This window comes from Thalassophryne amazonica, chromosome 18 (genome assembly GCF_902500255.1).
Source record: "Thalassophryne amazonica chromosome 18, fThaAma1.1, whole genome shotgun sequence".
In the NCBI taxonomy this organism is placed as follows: Eukaryota; Metazoa; Chordata; class Actinopteri; order Batrachoidiformes; family Batrachoididae; genus Thalassophryne; species Thalassophryne amazonica.
Genome location: NC_047120.1, coordinates 47,120,983 through 47,144,741, shown reverse-complemented (window position 1 = coordinate 47,144,741; position 23,759 = coordinate 47,120,983). Strand labels below are relative to the sequence as shown.

Sequence of the window (23,759 nt, the reverse complement as noted above, 5' to 3'; positions counted from 1 at the left end):
TCTATTTCAGATTAGACCAAACTTTTATTCAGGATTTTTTTTTTTTTTTTTGTACACTCTAAAAAATTAACCGCTGTCTCAATGAGAAAAATTGATGTATGCAATTTTAAGTTTTTTTTTTTTTTTTTTTTTGTGGTGGGGGGGTTCTTATTTCATTTCCTGGCTCCACCCCTTAAATTTAATAGTTCCTATTCTTGATCTGTTTCAGATTAAACCAAACTTTTATTCAGGTTTTGTGTGTAGTCGGTCTTAGAACTCACCCTGTTTTGCAATTTTAGTTTTTTTTTTCTTTTTTCTTTTTTTTTTTTTTGGTGGTTGTGGTTTTTGGGGGAGGTCCTTATTTAATTTCCTGGCTCCACCCTTTTTTACAGGCCCACCCGTTAAATTTAATATTTTCTATTCCTGATTAGACCAAGCTTTTCACCAGGTTTTGTGTGAAGGCATTCGCAAAACTTATTTTGCAATTTTGAAAAAACAAACAAACAAAATAATAATTTTCTGTATGAATCCACAAAAAATTTTAAAATTATTACAGACAAAGCCCAACATTTTCAAGAAGCTTCATTTAAAAAAAACAAAACAAAAAAAAATGTTTAGTTCTGAAAGAGGCTGTCTTGCTTGGTAATATTCTGAAATGCTGTGCTGTGATTTCTTTTCCTCTTGTTTAATTCAAAATGTGAGGGAATCTCTTTCAGATTAGCTCAAAGTAACTCTGCCCAACAACATATTGGCTTTTTGGTGGATGTAATTAATCAGGGACTCTTCTAATGTTACCAAACTCCAAAAAAACCCAGTTTGATGGCGATCGGAACAAGTAAAAAAGATGGGCTCTGCACAGTAAATTTTCAGATTAAAATATACTCTGCCAGGATAACATTTGGTCCCAGTCCAAAAAGAATTAAATATACTCTGTCAGAGTGCTAAATCAACTCTATCACAGGGTAAAATCAACTCTATCATGCCTTGAATGACTCTTATTGGAGTTGAAAAATGTGATTTGACAAGATGATTTCACTCTATAATAGAGTGTATTTAACTCTGTTTGGATTGGGACCAAACATTATCATGGCAGAGTATATTTTACTCTGCAAAATTTACTGTGTACAATTACTTTGTGTGCTGTTCAAACTAATACTTATTGATATCATAACTTGCATTTATTTTACCAGCTCCAAAGTTTTTTTAAATGATTTATTTGACCTAACTATGGGTGAGATGCAGTGATTTTGTTATTGCAGGTGACGCACACAGAGGCAAAGTACAAGGAAGCTTCCCTGTCATGATCACACCTGGTTACCAGGCAGCTAAGAAAGCCAATACTTTGGCAAGCAACGTAAGAGGACAGAGCATCTTATTCTCATTAGTATGTTTATGGTATCAAATAGACACAGTGGAAAATATATTATCATTACCTTTTCTGTTTTTTATTTCCCCCCCTGCAGGTGGAGTATAAAAAAGGACACGAGGAGAGAGTTTCAAAGTACACTGCATTTGTAGACCCTCCAGAGGTGATAATGGCGAGAAAACAAGGCCAGATTGTTAGCGATGTAAGCTTGCAGACAAAAACTGGATTACGCACTTAGATCTACACGCTTTTATTAGTTTTTGATTCATAAGCATCGCAAACAAGAGCTGCTGTGTACACGGATCATTGTTTGTCTGCTTTTAGTACACGTATACAGAAGAGTACGAGCAGCAGAAAGGCAAAGGCAGTTTCCCCGCGCATCTTACGCCTGGATACCAAATATCAAAGAAGGCCAACGAGCAGGCCAGTGATGTCAGTATCCAAAAACAAGTGCACGTTTTTGCAGTTAAGTTACAAAACTTTGCTCATTTGGGGCATTGGTGTCATTTCAGGTAAAGTATCGTCAGGTATACGAACAGGAGCTAAAGGGTAAAGCCAGCACTGAGGCTGCAGCAGCAGAAGCTCTTCATGCCAGAGAAAATGCAGAGAACTTCAGTCAGGTGATGAAGTTACCATCTGCTGTGAGGTTTTTTTTTTTGTAAGGTGTATAGGTATTTGAACATTCCCTGTCCCATACTTGTCTTCATAATGAATTAGTTTGGCTAGGTGGTTAGATGAATTAGAAATGTTAAAAATTGTCCAGGTCTCCCTTGTAAAAGAGATCTCAATCTCAATGGAAATAACTTGGCTAAATAAAGGTAAAAAAATTAAAATAAAAAAAGTTGTGGCTACTGTTGCTTAGCAACAGGCCAGTCATTCTTTAGGGCCTCTTCGCACATAACGCGATTGAGGCAGAATGGCGCACAAAGGAGGAGTCAAATGCCATTTGTGAAAAATCTGAGCCACCTCAGACACCTCGTACAGCTGTCGCTACAACCATTTGCGCACACCAGCGACCAAAAGACAGCAAGTGCCCTGCATGTGCTCATTCAATCCCCCTCTTGGCAGGTGTCAGCCATATTCCAGGTGTCGCACACAAACATCCAACACCTTTCACTGGACACTTAGAAAAGGCGGGGCTGTTCGCGCTCATGGTATAAAGTAGAGTGCAGGCGACACATTTGAGCTGTCTGTGAAATACAAGCTGTCTGCAATACGAGTGTGGCCTCACCTAGCAACACACATGGGCGTGACTGTGCCGAACTCCCCCCCCCCCCCCCCCCCCCCCCACACACACACACCATGGATCCAACATTGTTAGCTGTGGCTGAGAGTCCCAGAGTTCAGTCGTTGTCCAGCGCAGTGCGCTGCTGGAACAGCGGACCACTGTATACTGCAGCTCAGCTGGTGAACACACATGCTGATAATTATGTACCAATACGATCACATGAGGACCGGCCAGCGTCTAAGGGCACGGCATGGTGTGAAGCCGGCCGAGCAGGCTAATGTCACTTCCACCACGTAAATTGTAGTTTACATGACAGACAGAAGGAGTGGAGATTAAATTAAACTAATATGGGTAAAGGCGTGAACTCATTAATTTGTGATCACTTTGCTCATATGCTTTGCTATGGAGACACAGCACCTGTCAGCTGACCGCCGACTGTCAGCTGGATGTGACCGTGTGCGCAAGGTGTTACATTACAATCACAGACATCAGACTGATTCAGGACAAACAAATAATAATACATACATAAAATCAAAATCACAGTATAAAGGTAGTGAGCCTGTTTTTCAGTGAGCTGACGAGGTCCGCAGACAGAGGTGGGTGTGTCCCCCTGCGACGTGCAACTGTTCAGATATCTGTGCTCGCGAGTCACAGCTGGGGAACACCTGTACTGGCTTATAGGATATGACCTGACATAACATTGCCGTGAGGCGCAGATGTCGGCTTGCTGTCCTCACGTGGAAATAAATTAAAGCACATATCGCTTCAGCTGACCACCACGTCAGTGCACTGCAATGCTGGTGAAGATCGTGCCATGCAGAACATCACCACAAGGCCTGTGTCACTGTGGTATTTCGCCACATTGTAATAACTAATGCAATGGAGGCTAGCAGGTGTCGCTGTGCAGATGTAGTTAGTAAACCTCACTTCCAACAGCTCAAAAGGATTCTCCGGTCACCAGGCCAGAGCCCTGGGTTTTAGCCTTCTGGTTAGAGAGTCCGACTTCCATGCCAAGGATTGTGAGTTCGTGTCCCAATGAGAATGGGCAGAGTCATAACAACACAACGCAGAGTGCAGCCGCTAGACTAAAAACATAACACATTTGCAGTGCCTTCTACAGGAGGAATGCACATGCATGAGGTATATTTTTATTCACTGAAATGCAATACATAGCAGTAGTAAAAAAAAATCAAAACAATAAATAAAATAAAATTATAATGCAATTAAAAAAATAATAAAATAAGTAAACCAAAAAAATACAGATAAATAAAAACAGAAAAAAACTACATAAAACAGTAATACACAGCCAACTAAAATGTAAAAATCACAACATATATTTTCTTATAGTAATCCCAATGTAGTGAAAGTGTATTCTTTTCACCACAAATAGATAACCACAAGAGTGAATGGTTCTGTTCACTCATAGTGGATCTGCCATGTTCATCCAGTGGCAAGGTACTGTATAATCTATATAATTATACACTGTATAATTATACAAAATAAGCTGTTTCAATGCCTTTTCTGCCATATTGGTTTATTTCATTTGAGCGAGCAGCCAGCTGATGTCACACTGCCTTTCTCTACTCTGATTGGCTGTCACTGCGTGCTTCCTAGCATCCCTCGCGCAATTCGTGGGAAGCACCCACGTGATCTATGGTCGCTACTGAATATACTTCATGGCTGCCTGTTTGCTTGAATTTTTTCCCTTCAGGGGAATAAATTATTAATTTGTTTCTAGACAGGGTAGATTTTGATCATATTGGCAATGTCATATTATGAATTCTTTATTTAAAAACTAAGGAATAAAACTATAGTGGTGCCAAAGAAACTTCTTTTTATAATTTAAATCTTAAAAAAAAAAAAACTAGTGGCCGTACACCTTTAATGTTTTGTGTTTTACAGAATATACCTCAGGACAAGTAATCACTGCATTTGCTTTGCCTTGAATTTATGTGCATTGAGATAATCCAAAAGTAAGGAAAGTAATCAGATTATGCTAATTTAGATTTTTTTTTGACATTGGGATTACTGTACAGTTGTACTGTAGGCACATTTGTCACAAAATAAAAATTTGGGTTTTTTTTTTCACCTGATTCTGTTAGAATATGATTTAAACATTAAAAAAAAAATAGGGTGCCTTTTTTCCCGCATTTTAATGCCCTGAAATCAAAGATGGTTTCCATGATAGAAAAACAGCATAAATTTGACATTATTATTGATATAAATCTGGTTCCAATATTTTTTTCAGCATCTAGTCCTTGTAAAACTGTATCTAGAGATTCCCACATGGATAACAACTTCCCTGTGATTACTAATCTTTTTGTTTGTGCAATTTCTGATAGACTGCCATCCTGAAACATGGCGGGCTCAAAATCGATGTTTGAATGCAGTCGCTGGATGCAGTTTTTCCGCATTAAGTTAAGGTTTAAACATTTGGTGCATACAAAGATATATTTTCTTTGTATTTGCAAGAAACAAGTACCCAACATCGTAGTCTTCATCTAACAAGAGGTCAAAAACTGGATTTTTGACTTTGCTTTATTTGTCAGCTGAGCAGCAAACAAACAAAATTATCAAATGTTCAAGGAACATTTGGACAACATCTTGAAATTAGGCATGTAAATAATAACTTTAGCTTAAATTTGATGATTCCATTGGTTTTCTTGTGTCAGAAAACCTATATGTAGATACTTTGTTGTAATTATATCTTGTATATTAGCAAAGATATTGCATTACTGCTAAACGGAGGCCATTTTGGACGCCATCTTGGATTTTGGACGCTTAGAATGTGAAGAAAAAAATGGAACCCTATTTTTTTAAGCTTATGATATCTTCTTTCAAAATCAAGTTTTGCTTTTACCCTCCACAGCCCCCCCCCCCCCCCCCCTTAAAAATAAATGCAAAACTGCACTACATTACAAATGATCATATACTTTTGTATGACTTTGCATACTTTTCCTTGCAGATTGCTTACACGGAACAGTATGAACAGCAACGAGGAAAAGGGAGCTTCCCTGCCATGATCACTCCTGGTTACTACCAGGCAAAGAAAGCTCAAGAGAATGCAAGTGATGTGAGTGTCAACCTGACTGTATTGTGATTTTTCAAGATGGAAGCTGTAAGTGGTTTTAACAAGCAAGAAGATTAGATTAGATGGGATCTAGTTTTGCATGCAAATGTAAAAAATTGTTAAACAGTGAGAATTTTCTGAAGTTGTGCAGTTAAAAAAATAGACTGTTGCAATCATCCATCACTCTGGCCTGAGCAGCTCTGAAACCAACCCTTACCAAAAATAGTACTGATAAGTATAAAAAGTAAACTAGAAGTATACTTCAAACATACTTGCATATACTACTTTTTGGTAAGGGAAATGATAGCGTGCGTGTGCACAATCACCAGATATGAAAATAATACATTATTTTATCCTCTGACTCAACACACGTGCCATCGTGTGTCAACTCTTTTCCAGCTTAAGTACAGGAAGGACTTAAATAAGATGAAAGGGACGTCACACTTCCACAGTCTGACCTCTGAGGACAGTCTGGCCCTGCAGAATGCCCGCAAAATTGTCAGTGAGGTGAGTCAGAGGCCAAAGGCTCTCAAAGTGCTTCCACAATATACTGTTTCAGCTCAGCGCTTGGTACGGTGCAACTGGTGACATGTTGGCTGAGCAGCCTGCAGTTTCAGCATCTCTGACATGCCTGTAACGTGAGGTTGCAGCTTACCCACAAGCCCACGGGACATCCAGGCTCACGTGTTACTGCACACAGGAACGCGGTGATTAACCTCGAAACACGGCACATCAGGATTTACAGCAGGTATTTTAGTATCTGTTTATTTTTACTTTAAAAAAGCTGCTAAAACTGTATTCCACCAAAGATTTTGTTGCTTATGAAGCATTTCATGCTTTTGCATAAATATTCAAATCTGTGTATCAAAACACAACTGCCAGATTTATATCCTGATAGGCAACAACTGATTCAATTTTGAAGGTCATAGGTCAAAGGGCAAAGTCAGGAAAATCTTGGAAAACTCTTTAACATTGAACAAATTTTCCAAAATTCATAACTCTGTCAGAAGTATTTCATCTTGGTTTGTCCCCATGTAAAAGTCACACTTCGTCACAAATCCAGCAGAATCGCAGCGCTTTCTGTGCCAACACCTTAACATCTTTATGGGGTTAACGCAGACGTTTGTGGCAACTACGGCTCTGCAGCAGCAAAGAAAGTATCCCTGTGATGCTGTCTGGAGGTGTGAATGAGGTGTAATTAACACAAATGCTTTCAAAATTAAAAATCTAAATGTCAGATATCTGCCTCTGTTGCATCATAGCAAACAAAACCACAGATATTACCCAAGACGTGCGTTTCTGAATCTCAAATACTGATGGTTTCAATGATTAAACCCTAAATTATCATTAAAAATACTTTGACAGGTATTAAATGCATTATTTCAAAAACAATAATAAAGAACTGAAATGATTCTTCACCTAAATGAGACTTGTGATGCAGTAGGTCAAACTGGGGCAGCACGGTGGATTAGCGGTTAGCATCGTTGACGCACAGTGAGAAGGTCAAGGGATCGATTCCCACCTGTGACCTTTCTGTGTGGAGTCTGCATGTTCTCCCCCTATTTGCATGGGTTCCCTCCGGGTGCTCCGGCTTCCTCCCACATCCAAAGACATGCAGGTTAGGTGGATTGGACATTTTAAATTGCCCGGTGGTGTGTGGGGTTGAATGTGTTTTTTTTTTTTTTTTGTCTATATGTGGCCCTGAAACAGACTGACACCCAGTCCAGGGTGTACCCCCCTCACGCCCCATGAATGCTGGGACAGGCTCCAGCCCCCCGTGACCTTTAGTTGGAGTAATCGGTGGAATATGAGTGAGTGTGTGGTTCAAACTGTTACAGGCTAAACTTGTACTTGTGTGAAACGTGTGTTGTACCTGTCTTTTCATCAAAGTTTTTGTTGTTGATGATGACACACTTGCCCACTCGTGTGTAGCTCATCTTATACTGGAATGTTGGTGAAACGATTCTGTAATGGATTTCCTGGTCTCGTGTCTGGCCATCCTTATTTTTCTGCCTGAAAGAAAAAGAAACAAAGGTTAGACTTGAAAATTTTGCTTTGAAATCATTCCCAATATCATTAACAACAATTTCAAATCAAGCACTTTTTTTAGCGCCGCAAGAAGCATGCTAGGCCAGGCTTTAATCATGTTTCATGACACAGTAGTCAACACTGTAAAATCCTTCAAAAACTAAATCTTTTGTGTAACGTGCCCGGGATCTATTGCAGGCCACACCAAATCCTTTTCTCCAAGAATTTTTTTTTAAGTTATCCTACTCACAATTCAGGAGGGGGTGGCCTTGTGATTAGTGTACTTGGTTTCCATTTCAAACCCCACCCCTGCCACATTTCTCCATGTAATGTGGAAGAGCATATGGTGTAAAACAATTCAACATGCAGATCCACCTGGGATTTGCTGTGGCGACCTGCAGAGACACCAACGGGGCAGCCGCAGGGACTAACTATCCTACTCACAATTCAACTACCAAACAAAACTGGAAAAAAATAAACAAACATACAAACAAAATCAGAACCATCATAGCAGAAGGCAAATACAGTGGTCCCTCGCTATAACGCGGTTCACCTTTCGCGGCCTCACAGTTTCGCGGATTTTTTAGTCCAATTTTGTATGCTTTTTTTTTTTTTTTTTTTTTTTTTTTTTTTTAACAGTGCATTGTGTTCTGCATCCTAATCAAGCAGGCCGGTCGCGGCACGTTGAAGGGAGAGTACGCGCATTGTGTTCTGCATGTCTGTTTATGAATCTTCTCGCCCAGAAGAAAAAAAGAGCGCCAACACTACCCATAACTGTGTTTCTTCACTCGGAAAAAGACACCTTCACCAAGGTGTCACTTAGTGGAAAAAGACAACAGCGGAGCGGCGCCAGGAACAAAGAGGCACGATCAGAGGAACTGTGAAATACTGGTCAGTCACTATTAATAATTTCTTATGTGTCCAACCTCGTAGGTTGATCGTTAAAATTAAATTTGTTAGTTCTAAAAGCCATCATAATTATTTATAGGAAAACGTTCTATTTTATTTCTCAAAAAAATGTTTGGGCCTGAAAACAGGTTGGTCTTATTTTTCTACTAAGGTTTGAACTTTGAGAGTGTTTACACATGAGAGAAAAGTGAGAAAATGTTAATGCCTGTTTGAGAAAAGTGTATAAAGTGTGTGTAGGGGTTTTACAGCCTTAAACGTCTATAATAATTGTAAAAAAATAACGCTGACTACTTCGTGGATTTCGCCTATTGCGGGCTATTTTTAGAACGTAACTCCTGCGATACATGAGGGACCACTGTATTCTACTTCTGGACTTAGTGATTGAAATAGCTTCTAACACTAACACATACAAGACTATGCAAGTATGGTAAACAAAATTATGAATGAGAATAACAAAATTTGGCTTCACATTTCAGAATATGATTTTAACAGCAACAGAGACAAAAGCTTAGCAAATAAAAAATATGCACGCCACTTACAGGGCATAACACCAATACAGACTTCAATTAAAGTCAACACTTTCAGCATCCTTACAAGAAAGAAAAAAAAAAGGGGGATCAAATATAGCTTGCCCCCCCCCAAAAAAAAAAATCAATGGAAACAAATACGCATTCAGTGGGGAAAAATGGTACATACATCTCCAAATAAGGCATTAACATCATGGCCAAATCCGGTCGTAGTAAGCCACCATCAGGTTGAAAAACTTAGAACATGATTGGCTAGATCACATGTTGAAAAATCAGAAGCAAATCAATGCATTTTCGAAAGCTCCAACCAGTGGTAAATCTCAAACCTGTCATATTTCCATTCTTTAGCAGATCCATCTAGCTAACTCTACCGACAGCCGCCCATTGGGGGCTCACAAAATCCACGCTTCTTCCAGAAGAGCCTCGTCATCAGGTACCTCAAGCACTGGAACAATACTCCAACAGAGTTTCACGCAAATACATTCACAGACATCGCAACCATAGTCACATCAACATGTGACCCAGAACATTTTGAATCCCACCCTCCCACCCCCAACCTCGAAATCCTGCCAATATATGAAACAACTGGGTGAGGGGAGGGGGATTCAGCTTTGCTGTGGGGTGGGCACAGTAGGAACTGGGTGAGGAAGAGTATGATATGTGCACGCGCCTCTCTTACCTGGGTTCGTCATAAACGGGACACCACTCTGCATCTGAAACACGCCGTCTTTTGTCTTGCTTCGTTTTAGTCCCCCAAGAGTGTACGTTTCTTCAGAGCTGTTTTAATTTTGACTGTGTGCTACGGTACTGACTCTGTACTGGGCCAGCATGTGCTGAGGATCGGGGGGCGCCGCACTATGAGTCTCCTGAGTCAGCACCCATGCCACCACACCAGCGCTTTCTAAAGGTCTATTCTCTCCCAGTCCGTGCACCTCCCTGCCTGCCTGCCTGCTGAGGTCAGACAGGGCAGCAGCACATTGCTCCGTAGCTGACAGGAACAGACACCACCTGCACCAAACCAAAGTACAAGTGTGTCACATGGTCACAAACTTTAAACTGGATGGACAAGAAGGCACAACTGTTCATTCCTGGGCAAATTGCCTCTTTGACAAGCACCAATACCAAGCAGAAGCACATGGAGTGCACCTCTCCACCAGTTAGTGGTGAGTCAGCTTGAGGAGGTAAGATGTGGGAACGTGCCCCAGTGCAGTGCATTTTCTCAAACACCACCTCATGGAACTGCTTTAGGTCCCAACTAGCAACCTTCCAGCAGACCTGCAGTCCATCATTATCTCCTGAAATTACCCATCTGTGTCCCTCAACCAGGCAAGGAGGCACTGACATCCTTTATAGTAAGTCCCTTCGGCTGCTCCCTTGTTTGCACTTGGGGTCGCCACAGCAAATCCAAGGTGGATCTGCATCAGTGACGGATGCTGGTCTTTCAAGGAAGGGAAGCTCAATTTTGGCCTACATCATAAAATGTGTCGGTTTTATTTATACGTAAATTCTACCCTCCGTTCCTTTTCAAGAAACTGATCTGTGACCCTGTCGTACCAACAAGGCGTCTTTTCCAGGGACTTGACTAGTGTCCTCTCAATGGCCAGCAGAGCTAGGCTGCTTAAACGGCCTTGGCCCATGGTGTTGCGGGTGTAATACTTCAGCCGCTTTAAACAGGAGAAGCTCCTCTCTACACCTGCAGATGTAGCTCCAATCGTTGCCACTAATGACAATAGTTTGTACACCTGAGGCATTGCACTGTCCAACTCCATGTCTTTCAGAAACAGCAAGAAATCACATAGCTTTCCCCTGTTGCCCTGCAAGTCCTGGTTTTATAGGACTTGAAGTTCAGACCTCAGTCTCCCTGAATCAAAGAACTGGCCAAACTTTTCAGGACACTCTGAAATGCCTCCTCTGGAAACACTTGTCTCATCTCATCAAATTTGCCTGGACTGACCAATTCCAAGAAGCGCAGACTTTCCAAATTTGCAAAACGCCGAGGTAGCTGCTCTGTGAGATTGTCTAGGATGGCCATGTACAGATTTCTGTAGCGCTCCTTGGGATCCTGTAGTTGTGACAGATGGCGTTTTCTCATGGGCTCAGTTTGTGGGTCTGATGTGAGATCTGCTGCTTTGGCATAAAAGCTTGGAAAGCCCCCTCTGACCTCTTCTCTTTGACAAAAGCAAGAAAGACTCAATTCTTTTCTTGCAGTACAGAACATCCATAGCTCTCTACTGGACAATGTCAAACACCACATCAGTCTCAGAGAAGATTTGTTCATATGTGTACAACATGAACACAAACTCAAAATCCTCCAGTTTCATCAGAAGGCCTTTGCCACAGTCTAATGAGTCATCATCCATGGACTTATCTGCAATGATCATCTCAAAAGTTTGCAGGAGGGCATCATAATTGTTTGCCACAGTGCTCACTATCCGTGATGTGAAATTCCATCAAGTAGGAGCATTTCTGGGCAACCTTGAGCAGCCTGCAGACTTAAGAAAACACATCCTCTTTGTGGATTTTGAGAAAAATGTGGCAAACCCAGAGAGTGATGCAAAAATATTCTGCACTCTGATAAGCATTTAGCCCCCTGAGACAGAACTCGATTCAGTCTGTGTGCATAGAATGCACAAACATTGCACTGGGGCCTATTGCTTTATCTTTGGCCTGCAAACCATTGAGAGCTGAAGCCATGACAGCAGCCCCCCATCATAGGTTTGCGCCACAAGTTTTCTCCCTGAAATTGTAGCCGTGCATGTTCTCATTCAAGACTTCAAAAACAGACTGAGCATCTCTTCCCCCAGAAACATCAAAAAAATCCAATAAAGCGCTCCTGAATTTTACCTGCCCTATCCACATAGCGAACAATGACAGAGAGTTGAGCATGGCAAGCTATATCAGTTGTTTCATCCATCCACCTGCCATGCAAAAAAGGGAGCAGCCTGGATTTCATCCTTGATGTCATCAGAAACAGTGGCTGAAAGAGCAGAGATCAAGTCATTTTGGATTGCATGGGACATACCAGAAAACACAGCTGATGACTGGAATTGTGTGGCCAGGACAGTCATATTTAGCTAATGTTTCATTAAACTCCCTGTAATTCCCCTTGTTGGATGATTCAACACTCTCATCATGCCCCCTAAATGACAGCTCCTGACGGCCAAGCAAGGAAGTCACATCAATAAGGCGGTTTAGGAAAGCTCTTGTTTGTTTAACTGCTTCATTATGTTTTGCCACGAGCGCCTTCATTGACTGCATGCTCAACCCTGACTCTGCCCAGACAACGTAACCTTGCACATGCACTCACATGTTCATTGCTTTTTTCATGCCTTTTGTATGCCCTGTCAAAGTTGGACAGATCCCCAAAACCCACTTTTGACCAGACAACACATCCCTGAGATGGTTTCATCAAGAGGCATGGCCAACAGTACATTTTATTTGTTACAGCACTTCCAGTCAGCCAGCTCACTTTGTCATACCAGGACAGATGAAAAGACCTGTTACTTTTCCCCCCTTTTGCACCAAATTAATCTGAGGAGTTGATCTGCCCTGCTGTTTAACTCTAAGTTTTTCTTCGTAAGGAAGACTATCAAATGGCTTCACCAAAATCCGGTCCACAACATTCAAATTGTCTGCCATTATGTGCAGCTTGCTACCTAGCTAGCTCGCTAGCTGGGACTGGCGCGAGGCTAGTGTGATGTGTCCGCCTGTGAGTGCTTTGTGATGGTGGAGGGGCTCAGCAGCACCCGCTGCTCGGTAGGGACAGAAACTGCGATAGAGTCAGAAAGAGTGATAGAAATCAGTCTCCAAACACAAGCAGCTACAAAAAAAAAAAAAAAAAAAAAAAAACCCCACCAGAAATAGAAGCTCGATTTGTCGCTAGTCGTTTTTAACAAAGAAAATGCCGCTAAGAGGATTAGGAAAGTCTCCGGTTTAACTCGGAACAGAATGAAAATTTAAAAATGTTCCCACAAATGTTTACACCAAAAGATCGCTGATTGGCTCATTTCGCTGTCAATCAAAAAGGGATTCAGCCTCAGACAGATCACTCAATCATCATGCAGAAGCTGAGCGTCCGGGCCAGCCGAGGCCAGCCCACTGCCCCATTTCAGGGGAAGCTGAGCTTCCCTTGCAGTCTTAGAGCAATCGCCTCTCATCTGCATGTTGAATTGGCACAGGTTTTACGCCGGATGCCCTTCCTGACGCAACTCCACATTACATGGAGAAATGCCGCAGGGGTGGGATTTGAACCCGGAACCTTCTGCACTGAAACCAAGCGCATTAACCACTGGGCCACCACTCCTGGCATCCTTTATCCTGCCAGGAAAAAGTGAGCAAATGTAAAATAACATAAAATAAAATCACCATCTTTATCTGGATGTGTTCCAGGCTACATCTGTGACAGTTAATTGATTATTAATCAACAATTTTGATAATCAATTCATTATTTTGAGTCTTTTTTCTTCTTCTTTTAAAATGTTTGGATTTCAGCAGAAACTAAATTGTTTGTCAGTTTTGTGAAGTTTGAAAGGCCGTACAGCTTTAATGCAAATTCTCTGAGTTTAGCTTCTTAATGCATATCTTTGGGCTGTGGACAAAGCAAGACATTTGAAGGAATCATCCTGGACCCTGCAAAAAAATACTGATTGACATTTTTCACAAATTTCTGACAATTAGTCAATTAAACAATTAGTCAATTAAATGACTAATTATTTTCTCCACGAATCGATCATGAATAATAGTTACACCTCAATTCCAGGCCAGCTACAACTTTCTTCGTATTAAGTTCACAATAACTACTTCAGTTATTTTAAGAGAATCCTAACAACCCAACAAACACACAGGTGAAAAACATGACAGACCTGGAAAAGATCAACCATGTAACTGATCTTAGAATTTTGTCCTTGGTTAAAAACCGAACAAGTAGTACACCTCTGTGCTCCCTGCCTTCATTGTCACATATGAGAGTGATTGAGGCACTTTTTGATTAAGATATGATGTAAAATATACATTAAATGAGGTTTTCAATGTTAAATTTAAATGGCCACAAAATCTGTAATCTAGATCAGATCAAGATCAAACTTTGTCAGTCGATAAAGGATACCATCCTACAGAAGACTCACATGTATGAAAGAAATTTGATCTTTTTTGTCATAGTTATGAATTTTTGAAAATCCGTTCAATGTTAAAAGATTGGGATTTTTCCTGCCTTTGACCTTTGACCTTGAAAATTTAATCAGTTCTTGCCGATCAGAATATGAGTCCTCTGTAAAAATTTCACAAGGCTAGATGAAAAATGGTGGGTTCCAGAATTTTCACAAACAGACAAACAAACAGGGTTGAAAACAACCTCTTCCCAAATTCGTTGGTGGAGGTAACGAGAATCTGTATTTGAGCAGCCGCTTCACGACCGACCCCAGTTTCAAAACAGACTTTGATGCTTTGTTCCACTAATTCATCAAACCAAAATTAGGTTGGTGGGTCAAATTATGGGTATGATTTCACACTCACTGCTTGTAAGACTTATTTTTAATCTTTAGTGAAATTGGGGGGGGGGGGGGGGGGGGGGGGGGGGGGGGGGTCATTTATTGCCACATTCAAATATTTATATGTGCTGTTGTGATATTTTTAAATCAGACAAATATGTCATACAATGAATTTGTCAATCTCTGTCTCCTACATATTTAATTTTTTTTTTTTTTTTTTTTTTAAATAGGGAATTTTCTTGAGCAGCATGGTGGATTAGTGGTTAGCACTGCTGCCTCAAAGCGAGAAGGTCATGGGTTAAATTCCTGCCTGTGGTCTTTTCTGTGTGGAGTTTGCATGTTCTCCCCGTGTTTGCGTGGGTTTCCTCTGGGTGCTCCGGTTTCCTCCCACATCCAAAGACATGCGGGTTAAGTGGACTGGAATCTTTAAATTGTCCATAGGTGTGCAAGTGGGTGTGAATGTGTTTTGTTTGTCTGTTTTCTGGCGTCCTGTGTTGGGTGGACCCCGCCTCACGCACTATGACTGCTGGATTGGCTCAGCCCCCCGCAAACCCTTAAATTGGACTAAGCGGTTTGAAGATGAGTGAGTGAGTGAAGAATTTTTCTAGTGGTGTGGAATGATAACGGTATGATAAACACAAATAGAGAATAATGAACCCATTCAGTCAGTCGGTGCTTGAGGGTTAAGAAAATCCTTCTTGAGAAAGCTCCACCATGAAGCTATGTAATTGGGAAAGCACTTGATCTATGCAGTTTCTACAACCATTTCCACAGAAGCCTATTACTTTCATTAGAGTTGTCTGGTTGTCTTGGTGTCTTCCCTCACCAGTCTCCTTCTCAGAATGTTATCTCTCTCCAATGTGTCGGTCCTGTGATGGACTGGCAGCATGTCCAGGGTGTATCCCACTCTTGACCAATGACGCTATGACAGGCTCTGGCCTCCCGTGACCCTCAATTGGACTAAGTGGATTTAGAGCACAGGTCTCAAACTGGTTCCAGAAAGGGCCGAGAAGGTGCAGCCTTTCTGTGCAACCACCTACTCCAGCAGGTGATTTCACCGATTAACTGATTTCACCTGCTCAAAGTGATGTTAATCAGTGAATCACCTGCTGAAGTGGGGTGGTTGCACAGAAAACCTGCACCCTCTCAGCCCTTTCTGGAACCGGTTTGAGACCTCTGGTTTAGAGAATGAATGAAAGATTCTTACAACTCCCCGATTTAAAACAGCACATGATGAAGATGAACTGATCAGTTGGGGTTAACTTTGAAGCACCAGATCAATTGAAAAGTGACTTTGTTTTGCCTATGTAACATCCCACAGACATGTCTGTCACATGCCCCATAGTTAGTGGCTACTGGATGGATTATAGAAAATTACAAATACCTGTGGTTCAACTTAGAAGTCTGGCTGCCAACTCTTGGACACAGGGCATGTCATGTGCACTCTGCTCACCAATGCCCACCTTAACATTAGCATTGGTTAATACCTTAAGCTAGGACCCATGGGGAGAAACATGATGCTGCCCACTATATTTACAAATATGAGACAAAATAACACAAGAATGGAGACGAAAACTAGAATTAAAGAACAAATAGACATGTGACTGGGGAGGGTGCTAAAACTCTTGCACTGGGCCTGCAATTTAGTGATGGCAAACTTGAGACACTGCTGTTTTTTTCTGGAGTCTGAATCAAAAGTAAGAGATGCTGAACACTGGCACCTGTTGGACGTGTCATAACTGTGCATCTGTTCCATAGAGTATGTGACTTCAGACAAACTGAATGTTTTGCACTCCGGAACTGTATGTCATTCCGAAAAGGGCATTGCACGCTTCTGGCTTGGGCACAAGCTCAAAACCTGATGACTCCACTGCTATAATCATGCAAATTTATCTATCTTAAATGCTTTTGGGTGAGGATTAAGATTACGCCACAACATCCAGATGAATCCAAAGCAAAAGAAGACTTTGTGATGGCATGCTTAGTTGGGCTCTACACCATAGATGTGAGCAGACAGGAGGAGATGGCGGTGAGAGCCAGACTGGAGGAAGCTTGTGCTGTTATGCGCCGTCATACACAAAAACAAACTGAAGAAATGCGGGTGCAGCAGGGTTTATATGAATTGTGACTGCACACCTGAAAGAAAACAGTGATTCGTAGCGGGCGCGCAGTGGAAACAAGACACCTACGTGAAAGTGCGTGACAATTCAAGCAGTTCTTGACAGCTTTTCGTGTCGATTCGCAATGATGCGCGACAATATAGGCTTAAGAACACACTACGAATGCTCTCACGCATCACCACGAATCGACACGCTGAGTTGGAAACTCCACGAATTGAGGGTAAGTCGTGACATTTGTGGAAGATTTTTTTTTGGCATGCAGCCAAAACATGCTCCACGAATGTCACAAATCTACTCAAGAACCCTATTCATATGCGTTTACGGGAAAATAATATTCGTAACGCTTCTTGCCTATGTGTAAACGCAGCATAAAGGCTACTTGCAAGGCATTAAATTGGTAAAACCAACTGTTCTGAAAGCACATCCACTATGGTGAAGAAAATTTAATAAGAATTATCCCCTAACACACACTGTGTTATACCACAAATCAATATTAATATTGTAATCGGCTCATATGTCTCGCAGAACACTGATAAGTAGAAGCGCTACTCCACCCAGACTTTTTCAGCTAAATAACATCCAAATACCCAATACAACAATACACAATTAAAGGACATTCAGTTGCATTATAGCTCCGTATAGCGGGACTTTAAAAAAGGTGATCCGGAACTGGGCAACCGTCTGTATAACTGTATATGTAGAGGGAATCAACGAGGAAGTGGGAGCCCATATTCATGGTCAAATAAAGGAAATCGAAAGTAGGAATCCTTACTTTCCAAACAGTAGAAATCTCCCTCTGCGGTCAGGTTTGGCATCTGTATCATCTCCCACCGTGAACTCTTCACCTTCTCCGAGCTCGGTTAACTCAGCAGCGTCTCCAGCCATCTGAAGTTAGTTAGCAACAACAGCAACACTTTATTTAACGCTAATTCTGCCAGACTACTTCGTTCGTATGCCTTTAAACGGCACAAATAGCAAGAAATAAATAGCTGAAAGTAAATTAACCTTCTACTTTGCTAGTAGTTAAATCACAATGATCCTAATTAGCATATATCGCACCGTATCTACCAAAACTTTTAGCTAGCTACAAAGCTAAAAACTTTTTCAAGTTTGTGGCGCAGCGTCAACTCACTTTCACTGTCAGTTCTGCGGCTAATGTAAGAATGTGTCCTTTTTCACCGAATTTATGTTTCCCAGAAAACGTGGAGAGAAACGAAAGCTCCTTGAAGTCTTTCTCCTCTGTGAGGTTTTTGCGTCAAAACGCTGCGACACGCAGGAGCTCCGCCGAAGTTCTTCGGTCACACAGGAAATAAGTGCAATGTTCAAGCCGGTAAGGTTTATTTATGTCATGTATTTTATGATGCCTGCTCGAAAAAAGGTCACATCGGTTTATAATCTTCAATGTCATATTGTAACACCTATTATAATGTTATAGATATTATAATATCTATCTATCTATCCTTCCATCCACCTACCGACCTAAAAATCCATTAATCAATCAATCAATCAATTTTTTGATATAGTGCCAAATCACAACAAACAGTTGCCCCAAGGTGCTTTATATTGTAAGGCAAGGCCATACAATAATTATGTAAAACCCCAATGGTCAAAACGAGCAAGCACTTGGCTACAGTGGGAAGGAAAAAGTCCCTTTTAACAGGAAGAAACCTCCAGCAGAACCAGGCTCAGGGAGGGGCAGTCTTCTGCTGGGACTGGTTGGGGCTGAGGGAGAGAACCAGGAAAAAGACATGCTGTGGAGGGGAGCAGAGATCAATCACTAATGATTAAATGCAGAGTGGTGCATACAGAGCAAAAAGAGAAAGAAACAGTGCATCATGGGAATCATTAATCCATCCATCCACCTATGGCCTACAAATCCATCCATCTACCCACCTACCTACCTACCTATCCATCGTCAATCCACTGAAATATATACCCATCCACCTATGGCCTACAAATCCATCCATCCACCTACCTACTATTCATTCATTCATTCATCCCTCCATCCACCTACCTACCTACCTACCTAACCATCGTCAATCCACTGAAATACATACCCATCCATCCACCTACGGCCTCCAAATCCATCCATCCACTTACCTACTATCCATCCATCCATCCACCCACCTACCTACCTACCTATCCATCGTCAATCCACTGAAATATATACCTGTCCACCTATGGCCTACAAATCATCCATCCACCTAGTGGCCTGCAAATCCATCCATCCTCCTACCTACTATCCATTCATTCATTCATCCCTCCATCCACTTACCTACCTATCCATCGTCAATCCACCGAAATATATACCTATCCATCCACCTCCGGCCTACAATCCATCCATCCACCCACCCATCTGTGCATCCATGCACCTACCTACTATCATTCATCCATCCATCCACATACCTACCTACCCATCCATCCACCTACCTATCTATGCATCCATCTGTCCGTCTGTCTGCCCATCCATCCATCATCCATCCATCATCCATCCATCCAATTCCATCCATCCATCCATCCATCCATCATCATCCATCCAGCCATCCATCCACCTACTTACATATCCATCCATCACCCCCCTGCTTACCTACCTACTTCTCCATGTTCATCATCCATATCTATCTATCTATCTATCTATCTATCTATCTATCTATCTATCTATCTATCTATCTATCTATCTATCTATCTATCTATCTATCTATCTATCTATCTATCTATCTATCTATCTATCTATCTATCTATCTATCTATCTCTGTGTTACACAGTTATTACACCATTAGAGTCATCCAAAGATTATTACGTTTGTGCACTGACATGTCCTCTGTCTCTCTCTCTCTCTCTCTCTCTCTCTCTCTCTCTGTCTTGCTTTCTCTCTCTCTCTCTCTCTCTCTTTCTCGCTCTCTCTGGACTCACCATCTTTAGAGTGGTCCATGGAGGGGGGTTGGTCCATCTAGGGAGAGGGTGTCAAGTAAGCGTCACTTTACAAGAGTCACAGTCACAGAGCGAAGTTGGTCACCACCAGAGACGCACCATCACGACCGTCCGAGAGCCACAGTTTGTTTGGCCGCTGGTTTGCCTTTTCTGTCTGACCGAGCCTTGTGTTTTGGCCAAAACTTCACAATAACCCGGCCCTGCTGCTGTTTCTCCTGAAGGCTTGTGGTAAAAAGGACAGACCTTCCACCATGCAGTCCTGTGCCAGGTGTGGGTTTGTGGTCTACCCAGCTGAGAAGATAAACTGCATTGACCAGGTAACACAGAAATAACAAAGTTTGGTTCATCTAAAATTATATAGTGAATATGTATATTTGTTTTCACATTCCTATTTTAATAACTATAGACGTGTTCTTGATTACTTTGGTGTTAATTTAAATTAAAAAAGCTACAGCATAACAACTAAACAAAAAAAAAAAAGAAAAAGAAAGGCTCACTAGACGAGATAGACTCAATTCAGTTTTTGCAGGGTTTCCATTTAGTTCAAATTGGATCCCACATATATTTACCAGATACAAATCCTGACCAAAATTAAACTGAGTTATTCCGATGACCTATGTTTTGTGTGTGTATATAAGGCTATTGGACTGCTTTGATAGTGTCATAAATGTATTGTTAGAAGTAAGATTTTATGAATGTTGTGAAAATTATGTTTGTTTCTTGTGACTTTTCTTGTCTCAGAATTGGCACAAAGCATGTTTTCACTGTGACGTCTGTAAGATGGTGCTAACTGCTACTAATTTTGTAAGCCACAAGAAGAGGCCATACTGTTCAGTGTGAGTACTTTGCCCTCAAAATCCATCTTCTCTATTTATACCCGGCAACAGGAAATTGTAATGATTTCTAGAATCATAAATTTGATCATAAACTCAAAGCCTGTGATGGAACTCTTAATTTTTAACTTGTCCCTCCAGACACAATCCGAGGAATAACACATTCACTAGTGTCTACAAGACCCCCATCAACATCAGCGCCAAAAAACAAGCCAAAGCAAGCGGTGAGGTAAGGTCAAGATGATGTCAAATGTCAAAGGTACACTTGAGCTGAGTCAAGGTGTATTTTTTGTCAGGCTGACTGCTGGCATAAGTCACTCTTTGTGTCATTACAAAAATATACTTTAGTTTGTCATGACTTGGTGTACTGTAGAGCCATTCTGGGTACTTAGATCATTATCACCATCGTCATCATCTTATGACAAGGGAAGGATGGTCACATTACCACAAAACACAAACAGCCCTTTGAGCTAGTAATACATAGCACTGGAGAAACATGGTTTGCTCTGCCTCTGGCAACACTGAGTGTCATTTTTATCAGGTCTGTTATCTGAACCCCAGTAAGTTCTAGGCTTTTGGTAGGATTGCGATAAAAATAAGTATGCATTGTCTCAGGGTGAGGTAAATCTGTGTGCCAAATTTCAGAGAGATATGAGATGCAGAAAAGCCAAAATCTGTGTCCAACAGGGTAAAACATTTGTAACCCCAATAACTTGTTTGGTTCTTGTAGGATAAGAATGAAAGTCAAATATGTATTAGTGCAACCCCAGATAAATCTGTGTGCCAAAGGTTAAGGAAATGTGCCAAACAAGAATGAAGAGGTGGTCCTGAAACCTGTACATTCTATAAGCATGCACTGGGCAACAGTGAGGTAAATTGAATGGTATTCTTTCAAACTGTCTCACAGGGAAAAAGTTTGAACCCCAACAGCTTTTAGAGTTTAAGTAAGTTTGTGCCTAAATTAAAGTGGTTACTACCACAACAGACAGTGGTTCACTATAATAAATTGAGTCAGATTTGGAAGGATTCCAGAAACTCTTGTCTATTGAGCCAAAATTTAAGTGTACACTAGCTGAGCCTATAAATAACCACTGTGCCAAATTTGAGGTCAGATTCATTGAATGACAGATGAGATATATGAGATATCTTTTAGGTGAGCAACCTCTCAAAATGAGATAAAATCATAGACGGACTCTCAGGCACTTCAAGAGTACAACCTGGTAACCTGCTAACATACAGAATGTGACTTCAGAACCCAGGGAGGTGTTGGTATTATTGAAATATTGCTTGAAAAATCTGAAAGTGGTGGAGTGCTGCTTCTGATCTCTCTGAGTCCATAGTGACGCCGGCGGTGTGGAATGGCGAGTGTGTCCCAAGTTATTTCTGTGCCTGTGACAGAGGCAAGACAGCCCCCGTATGCTTCGGGGGTTTAAAATTATACCTTAGGTAAAAACAGCTTCACATCTTGCCGTCCCACCTGTTCTTGTCTGTCTGAGTCTGTCTGTGTGGAAGAGTCCATACTACACACTTTGCTTCTATTAGCAGTAGCATAGCAAGGTCATCAGCTACTGCTATAAAATGCTTCCAAACACTTACAACTTTACTTTGATATTTGATGTTAGGGCTGATTTCAGGCCATCATAAAGCCCATTAGGTTAAACATTTGAATCAGACAGATGATTTTACAATTAGCTTTGACAGCAAGTAAACGATAGCGATGCTGTGCCAGAGAAATCATGCAGCTAAATTGCTGTGTTAATATTAACGTTGAACACTTTTATAGCCTGAGGATCTTTGACAGCTCAAAGCTTCATCTATCAGTTCTTAAACGCAGCCTTGGCCATTTCTGAGTTGCCTGGATTAGGCTATGTCAAGCTAACAAGTTATTAATAACAGCACGCTAACAATATGCCTGTCAGGTAGCAAGTGGTAAATGTAGATTTTCTGGTTTGAAGTTGATAACATAAAATCAAGGCTGTCCTCATTATTTCTCCAAGATTTGAATTTTCCTGAGTGGATATTTCAAAGAATGTGGTATACAACCCCTGGCAAAAATTATGGAATCACCGGCCTCAGAGGATGTTCATTCAGTTGTTTAATTTTGTAGAAAAAAAGCAGATCACAGACATGACACAAAACTAAAGTCATTTCAAATGGCAACTTTCTGGCTTTAAGAAACATTATAAGAAATCAAGAAAAAAAGATTGTGGCAGTCAGTAACGGTTACTTTTTTAGACCAAGCAGAGGAAAAAAAATATGGAATCACTCAATTCTGAGGAAAAATTATGGAATCACCCTGTAAATTTTCATCCCCCAAATTAACACCTGCATCAAATCAGATCTGCTCATTGACATTGACCCTATGCCATGACATTGACCCTATGTGTCTTTTTGCAAGGAATGTTTTTGCAGTTTTTGCTCTATGGCAAGATGCATTATCATCTTGAAAAATGATTTCATCATCCCCAAACATCCTTTCAATTGTCCAAAATATCAACATAAACTTGTGCATTTATTGATGATGTAATGACAGCCATCTCCCCAGTGCCTTTACCTGACATGCAGCCCCATATCATCAATGACTGTGGAAATTTACATGTTCTCTTCAGGCAGTCATCTTTATAATCTCATTGGAAAGGCACCAAACAAAAGTTCCAGCATCATCACCTTGCCCAATGCAGATTCGAGATTCATCACTGAATATGACTTTCATCCAGTCATCCACAGTCCACAATTGCTTTTCCTTAGCCCATTGTAACCTTGTTTTTTTCTGTTTAGGTGTTAATGATGCCTTTCGTTTAGCTTTTCTGTATGTAAATCCCATTTCCTTTAGGCGGTTTCTTACAGTTCGGTCACAGACGTTGACTCCAGTTTCCTCCCATTCCTTCCTCATTTGTTTTGTTGTACATTTTTCGATTTTTGAGACATATTGCTTTAAGTTTTCTGTCTTGACCCCTTGATGTCTTCCTTGGTCTACCAGTATGTTTGCCTTTAACAACCTTCCATGTTGTTTGTATTTGGTCCAGAGTTTAGACACAGCTGACTGTGAACAACCAACATCTTTTGCAACATTGCGTGATGATTTACTCTCTTTTAAGAGTTTGATAATCCTCTCCTTTGTTTCAATTGACATCTCTCGTGTTGGAGCCATGATTCATGTTAGTCCACTTGGTGCAACAGCTCTCCAAGGTGTGTTCACTCCTTTTTAGATGCAGACTAACAAGCAGATCTGATATGATGCAGGTGTTAGTTTTGGGGATGAAAATTTACAGGGTGATTCCA

The 23,759-nt window shown here is 41.1% G+C and overlaps 1 protein-coding gene across 3 annotated transcripts in view; it reads left to right on the top strand.

Annotated features, from left to right (window-relative positions):
* The window catches only part of nrap (nebulin-related anchoring protein), a 75,345-nt gene that overhangs the window by 6,784 nt on the left and 44,802 nt on the right, over positions 1–23,759 (top strand). For 2 of the 3 annotated variants that reach the window (XM_034194075.1, XM_034194074.1), the window contains exons 1-3: positions 19,874–19,961; positions 20,386–20,480; positions 20,619–20,706. In XM_034194075.1, the coding sequence (XP_034049966.1) occupies positions 19,896–19,961; positions 20,386–20,480; positions 20,619–20,706 (249 nt within the window). In that variant the 5' untranslated portion in view covers positions 19,874–19,895. Of the gene's footprint in view, positions 1–6,042; positions 6,151–19,873; positions 19,962–20,385; positions 20,481–20,618; positions 20,707–23,759 lie in introns of those variants that run through there. The other variant, XM_034194077.1, reaches the window with a different exon arrangement.